The sequence below is a fragment of the Astatotilapia calliptera genome, chromosome 17 (genome assembly GCF_964374335.1).
Source record: "Astatotilapia calliptera chromosome 17, fAstCal68.1, whole genome shotgun sequence".
NCBI lineage: Eukaryota > Metazoa > Chordata > Actinopteri > Cichliformes > Cichlidae > Astatotilapia > Astatotilapia calliptera.
The window spans coordinates 33,106,593-33,116,155 of NC_137438.1; the positions used below are offsets into that span (position 1 = coordinate 33,106,593).

Below are 9,563 nucleotides of genomic sequence, written 5' to 3' on the forward strand. Positions count from 1 at the left end.
CTGTTCAGCATCCCAGTGGAGAACCAGAGGATGCTGATGTTGCTCCGCAGCTACCCTTTGGATGCAGCGTTATGCTTGTACAATGGGGGAAAATGAGTTGTGGACTTGCACTTTTACAAGCTGTATGAGTGATGTCTTGCAGTGTGATGGACTTTATTTAACTGACGTAGCAAAAAAGGAAAAAAAAGAAAAGAGGGGGGGAAAAAAGGCAGAGCTTTAGAGTATTCAAAACTCCCAGCAGAACAACTATAGATCAACCTAACTACACACAATAACTTATAAAACATGTAGAATAATTAAACAGATGAAATAGATATTTCTAAACTATTGTACTACAATGTTTTGATGTGGTTGTATTATCCATCATACCAGTGTTATTGTTGAGATTTTTACTCACTATTTTAGAGCGCATTCTGAGAACTGTCATGGCATGATGATACTAAGGTCTTGGTATATTGTGGGAAAGGTTATGTCTCTTAGTTTGTTAGTATTTGTTTCAGTGTGTCGGGAGTGTCTCCTCTTAGGTTCGCTACTCTAGCTGGGACTAGGCGTGTGAGCCCGGGGAGAGCTGCTCTGATGAACATTTGCTCCTTGTGGCAACAATGGAACACTTTAAATGTGTTAGTGTCACTTATTGATATAGTTTTTTGATTTTTTTTTTTTTGTTGCCATGCTCATTTGTTTTAAAATGTGTGAACTTGTTTATTACATGTCTGAATAAGAAAATTACAAAATTCAAACACACAAAGCTGCTTTCTTGTGCACACAGCTCTCATTTGTCACTTTGTTGCATGCAGGCAAAGGCATGTTGGGGCTTGCCTTAGCACTCAATATTGTAGTCCTGCACTTTTAATTTGAAAATTCAAATCAAGACTTAAATATTAAACAACCAGCAGCTCTGATGTTGTTATATACATCAGATAAGTGACCTTTTATGTCCCTTAATGAAAATGCAATTGAAATTCAGGGTTGTCAGTTGCAACCACATCACTAAGGATGATTTGTCACTTAAAGCCACACTGAATCAAAGACACTGAATGAGTCTTTTCAGAGGTGAGACCCGTGGAAAGTTGCTGCAGACAGGGGCTGGAGGGGGGAGGGATGGGGGAGAACTCTGCTATTCGCTCCCACCCTTCCCCCAACCTCCTGCTTCTGTTGAGCAAGCTGCAACACTAAACACACAAAACATAGATAAGATAAGGAAGTTTGTTGCTGCCGCCTTCAAAATAAAAGTGTAAAGACAGCCACGACCTGTTTCGGAGCATCAAAGCACAGAAAGTGAAACAGCATAAGAAGAAAAGTATAACTTGTAGACTTGTACATTTGTCCAGTTTTTAGTGTCGAAATCGGCTGTGATGCACACTCAAAACATAGTGTAAGTTTTTCAACTTAAATTGTTTCCCAAGAGGTCTTATTAGGCATGCTTTCAAGTTAGTTATTTAAACATGAATAAATAAAAATATTGATTGCCTTTTTAGTTAAGCAAGATTCTGACAATAAGCTACTGTGTCCAAGATGAAGAATGTCATTTTGTTGGACATAAAGAGAAACTGTGCTCTGAATTGTTCTTTGTGTTCGTCAAGATGGCTCTGAAGTTACCTATTTCCCCATTTTTCTAAGTGTACTTTAAAAAAAAATTACGCAGGTTAGATCAGATAAATCCTTATACATACACAGTATCCAGTAAATAAATAAAAGGATCAGAACGGCGCATATATATATATATATATATATATATATATATATATATATATATATATATATATATATATATATATATATATATATATATATATATATATATATATATATATATATATATATATATATATATATATATATATATATTATATATATATATATATATATATATTAATTACTCAGAATTTTTAATTTTAATAATAGTATTATACTGAGTCAGAATAAATAATAAAAAGTCTTGCTATATACATCAAATCATATATTGTCTTCTTATTTTATTTTCTTAACATGAGCATAAAGTCAGATAAGTAAGACTTTTGACTGTTCTCCACAAACCTTTAAAGGTATAAAAACAACAACAACAAAACCACCGCCAGAGGGCGTAATTGGTGCTGGAATGAGTTTAATTTTGTAAATCCCCGCCGGAAGTGCGTTACCGCGGCGTCTAGCTTAGCGGTCTATGATTAAATGCTAGTTTCTGTGTAATGATTTCAGCTCCGAGTTGCGTTTTGAAACTGTATAATGCGGCGGTACATGCGTGCACTGATGCTGTGCATGGTGTTTGCCGTGTTTTCGGGCTTGTATGTTTACAGCAGGCTCTTTTACTCGGACGTGGCCGCCAGAAGAAACGGAGCAAAGAAGATTCTCATCCCACTGCGAGCGTCTGGAGCCAGGCGAGGGGTCACGGATAAAAACGCACTCTCGTTCAATTGGTAGGATTTTCAATGTTTTAATAAATCGAAACAACGTAGTTGTGCTTCACGGGACAAGCTGTAAAACTCAGAAAGCATGCTCAGGTACTCATGTGTAATCACTCAGGCTACAGGAATGCGACTCGGTCATAGGGAAGCTCAACAAGTAAATATTTAGACATGCTGCACAGTACCTGCTTAGGTTTGCACTTTAACGTGCAGGTCTCATGTATAAAAGATATGTGTCGATATGTCAGTGATGTAGGATCTGTGTAAACCACACATTGTGTGTCCCACAGCCATATCTTTGGCAAATGAATTAAAAAAATGTGCTAGTACAAAAATAACTGACGTAGCCTAAATGTGTGTTTTTATCACGCTGCTTTAAATCAACATGGTGTCCACACATGGCTGTGTTTGCTATGGTTCAGGTTTGGGCAGAGTAAAGGAAGAGAAAAGTGGGTACTTCATACTAAATGGATTAAACATCTGAATAACGTGTTGATATTTTCTGTCACAGATTTATCTGAATAATCACAATTTCTACTTGTACCCAGAAAATAATGGGGGGAAATGGCTCAGGATACGTTTTAGATAGCGTCTTTGCATATTTAATCCAGCAGAGGGCGCCAAATACTGTTGTACAGCGTAGTGGTTTAAGTATCCCAGCCTGAAGCACAATTTTTGGGGAGATTTTATTTTCTATTAAGGGGGTTAGAAAATACATTTTGAAACACGTTTTTTAGTCCAGAATTTAAAAGTTTCTTTCACATAAGACAAAGAAAGGGACAGTTCTTCACCGTAGTGACAAATGACTACTTTGGGGATTTATTCACGATTAGAATTATTGGGTGCAGTTAAATACAGGCATGGCTTAAAACAACTACAGTGTGAGTGCTCTAGAGAGATCAAGTCACACTCACCAAATCCTCCACCCTTTGCACTAAAGGAATATAATAAATACTAGCTTGCCTCCTATATGGTAAGTTTATTACTGTTATAGGACTCAGATCATCTTGCCCAAAATATCTCGTGTGGCTCTGCCCGAGTGTAACGCACCTCCAATTACGTCTTCTCCCTCAGGTACATCATGCGTCAGCAGGCTCAGCAGGAGGCTGCTGGTACCAGGCCTGAACCTCCCATGCACTTGGCTGTGGTGGCCTGCGGGGAGAGGCTGGAGGAGACGCTCACCATGATTAAGTCTGCTGTGCTCTTCAGCGTCAAGCGCCTCCATCTGCACATCTTTGCAGAAGATCAGCTTCACGCCGGCTTCATTGAAGCTGTGAGTGGGTAACTTTGCTTTTGAAGCGTAACAATGAAACCTAACATTGGTAGCCATTTCTGTTGAGTGCTGATGATTACGAATGCCATATTGTGCATTACTTCAGGTAGCAAAACCAGTGCATTCATATCTGTGTTCCAGTTCCAGTCGTGGCCTGGTTTTATTCGCTACAGGTTCAGCTACAGAGTCTACTCCATCAGGTTCCCCAATGAGAATGCAGCGGAGTGGAAGAAACTCTTCAAACCCTGCGCTTCACAGCGACTCTTCTTACCTGTAAGCTGTAATATTATTTTAATTCTGAAGACTGAAGTTGAAAAATGTATTCGTAGTGATTTTTATTTTGGATTACTTCAAGTCTGCTTTTCTGCACTTACATGAGCATCACAAATATTCCGTCTTTTGTCCTTTCCCAGCTCATCTTAGAGGACGTTGACTCTATTGTGTATGTGGACTCAGACATCCTCTTCCTGCAGCCGGTGGACCTCTTGTGGAGGTTCCTGTCTGACTTTAATTCTTCTCAGCTGGCTGCTATGGCTCCAGAGCACGAGGAGCCCCGCATCGCCTGGTACAATCGCTTTGCCCGCCACCCGTTCTACGGCAGGACGGGCATCAACTCAGGGGTCATGCTCATGAATCTGACACGTATGAGGAGCATGTTCTTTAAGGTGAGGTTGTATCGGTGTATTACCTTTAGTGACCACAAGATGTCCTCCTTCTCTAGTGGATTTGCACTCAAGTCCATGAAAGTGCCAGTGCGAACCTCCCTGCACCAAAACTGTAAATATAATCGTGTTGTGTGTGTGTGTGTGCTTGTCTGTGTTGACAGAATGACATGACATCAGTGGGGCTGCGCTGGGAAGAGCTCCTGATGCCTCTACTCCAGAAATATAAACTGAACATAACATGGGGAGACCAGGACCTACTAAATATCATTTTCCACTATAACCCTGGTATGACTGCACGCATTTAGACACACACTAAGTTACTAATTCACAGCATATCGTATCTGTAAAAGTGTACAGAATACCAAGTTTGTGCCTCCTTTGTCATCTGCTTCTGTCTGCAGAGTCCTTGCTGGAGTTTCCGTGCCAGTGGAACTATCGCCCGGATCACTGCATCTATGGCAGCAACTGTGCCTCAGCTGAGGAGGATGGCATCTACATACTCCATGGAAACAGAGGAGTTTACCACGACTACAAACAGCCTACTTTCAGGGCTGTTTACGAAGCCATAAAAAAGGTCAGCATGCCATGGTGTGTTTTTGGATTATGTGAGTGTTACTGGGATATTTATGCTGCTCAGAAAAATTAAAGGAACAATCGTGGTATGGTATAAATATGTGAGTGTACCAGCATGTCAGTGAAACTTCTGGATATTGATCTGGTCAGTTAAGTAGAGGGGGTCGATTGCTCCTTTTTCATTAACACAAATCAGTTTCAACTGCTTTGTGTTAATGAAAAAGGAGCAACAATGAGACAACCATGAAAAGAAATGGTTTCACAGGTGGAGGCTGCTGATAATTTTCCTTCCTTATCCTTTCTGAATATTCTTTCACTTGTTTTGTGTTTGGCTAGTATCAGTGTCACTGCTGCTAGCTTGAGGTGATACCTAGACCCTACAGACGTTGCACAGGTATTCCAGTTCTTCCAGAAAGGCACATCAATAGGTGCCTTTGCCAGAGGGTTTGCTGTGTCTTCCAGCACTCTCTCAAGAGCATAGAGAAGATTCTAGGAGACAGGCGGTTACTCTAGGAGAGATGAACTGGGCCGTAGAAGGCCCTTAATCAATCAATCAACAGGACCAGTATCTGCTGTTTTGTGCAAGGAGGAGCGGGATAAGCACTGCTAGAGCTGCAAAATGACCTCCAGCAGCCCACTGGTGTAAATGTCTCTGACCAAACAACATGAGCCTGGTCTGTCGGTGCCGTGCCATTTGCCATAGAATACCAGGATTAGCAGGTCCACCACTGCCGACCTGTGCATTTCACAGATGAGAGCATGTTCACCCTGAACACACATGACAGACGTGAAAGGGTCTAGAAACAGAAACGGCAAAAGACAGTCGTGTGTGTGTGTGTGTGTGTGTATGGTTTTAGGGGTTTTAACAACACACAGTGATTATATACTTTTTAAATCAAAATCAAATCACTTTTATTGTCACATCACATGTGCAGGTACACTGGTACAGTACATGCGAGTGAAATTCTTGTGTGCGAGCTTCACAAGCAACAGGTGTGTAAAAATACAAAAGACAGATATTGTTAGTGGAAGACAAATGGATAAGTTTACATTCATATGACAGAATGAAAAGCAGCAAAAAGCTAATTTCAAAGTGTCCCAGCTTTAAAAAGTGATGTGTTGAACCTTTTCAACGTATTGTAGCTGCAATTTAGCGCAACGTCTGATGGAAAGCCCTTTTATAGCCCCTCTGAACCCAGAGACACACCTCGTGCCCTGATTCGTTCCCCTCCTTGATGAGATTTCAGATTGGTGTTGACCCTAAAGACTAAAAGTGCTGGTGACTTCAGATTGTCTGCATTGGAAGACACAAATCTCCACCACTGGCAGAAGGTTGGAGGAAAGCTAATTTCTCCCACGAGGATGTTTATGGGTTGCTTACCAGCAGTGTAATGATATTGACGACATGAGTGGCATTTACTTAATGAAGCCATCAACACTGGGAGCCTCATTGCTTTCCTATTGAACATAGATCAGCGTAATGCCTTATCTATACCTTATCCTTGGCCTGCAGTTAAGACTGTGGCTTTCCAGGACAGGATCAATTATGGCAGTAGACACATTAACCAGCACTGTATGTGCAGGTGGAGACACCCACTCATTCTGCACAATACTTTGATAGATTTAAGTCTGGTTTGCCAGAAGGATGCAAGAGTATGGATTAGTCTTGTGCGTTTAATAGTTCCTGAAAAAACATTTCATGCTTTGAGCTTGTTGTACAGCTACACTTCATAGTAGCAGGACAGTACCATGTGCATTTACCAAGAAATGTATGCAAGTATGTATTGTCACAGTCACTGTTGTGAAAGCAGAAGCGCAGCGTTATCCCTGCAGGGTTGTGCTGATGGACGGTGATGTCAAGGATAGACGACCCCAGTCAAGGCAGCTTTTATCAAATTTCTTATCAAAACCTCCACAGTGGAAGTGCCACACTCCCTTTTCTGGTTGAACAGCACATGATGAATGAATACTAATACAGAGCAGGTGTGCAGTCAGGTGACTTGGGGCTGAGGCACAGTGATGATCGCTAGGGAAACGGTGAGAAAAGGCAGGTTCTGACGGTGCCTTTACTTTGAAATTTCAGGATGTTATTTACAAGACAAACTGTGGCTCAGAAGGAGCAGCAAGAATGAGAGCGTACGTCATACCCTCTAAATATGAGTGAGTTTGTAGACGTAGACAATAATAACAGCAGTCACATTGTGAGATGACTGCAGGACTACTACAATAGACCAGTTTTCATCTCTCACATTTTGTGCCCAGGAACCACTGGGTTATGCAACTCGTGTATATATAAGCAGCTACACAGCAGGACAAAGGCTCCTGAATGCATCATTTGTGCTAATGCTAAAACTAATGATTTACTTCTTTCCCCCTTTTTTTGGTTAATATTTTAACCAGGATCTTTATTCTAGCAGTTAATATTCCCAATAAACCGGAGACGGTGTGTGTAAGTCAATGTCCATGCTCTGCATCCACACACAAAGAAGCGAGGGTACGGCCCCTCCCCGCCCCTGCCTCCAACACAGCACATCGGCCTGTCTGTCGTAAAGCATCTCCTCCCTCCCGCTGCTGCAAAAAAAAGCTGCGCCCAGGAAGCAGCAGTTAAATTTTTACAGCTGGTGGCACTTTTAGAGTTGGAGTGTTCGCACCAGCAGCGCCCCATCAGCCGCACAAAATCAATACACCCAACTGTAAATGCAACTTTATGAGCAGCGGGTGTGTATAAGTATGCACTCATAAAAACCTCTTGCTCTTTGTGACCGAATATCAGACCCAACTGCAAGTAAATGAGCTGGCATAAAAAATGGTAATTCCCCATTGATTTCCTCAGAGTATTGTAAAGGGCCCTTCATTATTGGGAAGACATGAAATTCTTCCTCTAATCCCTGGCTGTTACTGGATTGTAAGCCTATAGCATAAAACTGACCCCCATCAACACCCAGCGGTTTATGTGCAAGCCTGGCTGACCAATCAGATTTGGAGTCCCTCATGATTGAAGCTGATTTAGTTTTTAATGTATCTAAGGAAACGCATCTTCTGAGCACAAATTCAGCTCAGCACACCACTTTGCTCGCTCACTTGGGAAATCTGATCAGTTCTGCTGCTTCTCGTTTCACGTTTCTGAGCCAACTGCAGAGCCATAAGGACACTAGCATACTTAAGAAACAGAAATGGGATAGTGTAAGTTATTTTGCCTGCGTGTTGGACACAAAGGTCTCCATTACATGTGAAATGCCAAATTTGATATTGAGCTTTGATTCACACAAAGAGAATGTTCTTTAGTTTTTAGTGTTTTTTATGTTCTTTAGGCTTTTGTTCAAGAGGGAGAAATTAAATGAAACATGCGTTCCTCCTCTGGCTTTCTGTATATGCAGGGAGGTTTGCGCTCCTCGCTTTATGCCTTCCATATATTGGATTGGACAGGCAGAGAGGTCATAGAATACAGAACAGACTGCAGATTGAAATATCACGCGTCTTTTCTTTGTCGTGGTCCAAGCTGAAACAGATTAAAGCTTTGGAATTGAACTCAAAGTTAAGCTGAAAACACAAAGCCAGACTTAACGAAAGGCCTGTTTTGTCGTTCCAGTACACTTTCGGCACAGACCCAGTGACGTCTTTGTTGGAGCCTTTAGAAGAGGAACTGTTAAAAACGACACACACTTATTGTGGTAAATCACACACACTCTTTACGAAGAGACTGAGGAACAGTGTGGCAAAGATCAACAGGAAAACTCGGGAGCGGTGACGAACCTGAAGGACAATGACGGGACACGGGCTTTATGGATGATGGGCTTTATGGATGATGAGCTTTTGCAAGGAATTGAAGTCGTACCTGCTGATCTTGAAAGCCTAAACACCAAAAAAAATCTAATGAGTGAAACTTTGTCATCAGCTGCTTGAGTTGAGGCAGCTGGGCTAGTCTTAGACTGAGACTAATGACTGCTCAGCTCTTGTAAACCACCAAGAGTGACGCAAAAGCTCTAAAATGGACTACAATGTAGAACAGGCCAGACGGGCTTGTAACAAAGCTCTGATCTTGGCCGCAGATTGAAACAAGGACTTCGCTTTTTTTTTTCCTTTCATGAATTTTTAAAATTGAGAACAGAAGATTTTTTTTTTTTTATTCCATATTGGAGAATTTATTTTGAACCTTGTGAGCCACAAGAGAAAATAATCTCATCAAAACTGGACAAAAAGGCTTTCTGCAGCGCTCAGTTGGAGAGGCACATGCACTGGACCACTTTTCTTTTTTTGTTCAGCTTCCAGAAACCACTCAGCAGTTATTTATGAGAAAGGACCATGGAGAAAAAAAAATGTGTACAATGTACTGAAAGCGTGTGTCAGTATACACATGATGGAAATGTGAGTTTAAAAATGGGGTGAAATAGCTGTCTAAATATATATTAGCATATAGTTGTGCTGAAATAATTCTGGTGAATGTGCAAATAAGCTGTGAGCTCTTTCCTGATGCCAAAGTATTTGTTTGTTTTAAATAGTTTTTGCACTGCTGGGTGTTTTTTTTTTTTTTTTTTAATTGTTCAAATTTAAAATGTTATAACTGCGAGTGTGTATGTGAGTGTGACGGTTTTGTGACAGTAATGTGCGTCATTGTTTTGTTATGTTCAAAATAAAAATGGATAAAGATCA

At 41.0% G+C, this 9,563-nt stretch overlaps 1 protein-coding gene across 1 annotated transcript; it reads left to right on the forward strand.

Annotated features, from left to right (window-relative positions):
- The first annotated feature begins 2,086 nt into the window (after positions 1-2,086).
- gxylt1b (glucoside xylosyltransferase 1b) lies at positions 2,087-9,563 on the forward strand. Its single transcript, XM_026147985.2, has 7 exons — positions 2,087-2,414; positions 3,477-3,675; positions 3,817-3,948; positions 4,089-4,340; positions 4,502-4,625; positions 4,742-4,914; positions 8,503-9,563. Exons 1-7 carry the CDS (start codon positions 2,224-2,226, stop codon positions 8,659-8,661), a joined length of 1,230 nt encoding a protein of 409 aa, XP_026003770.2. The 5' UTR covers positions 2,087-2,223; the 3' UTR covers positions 8,662-9,563.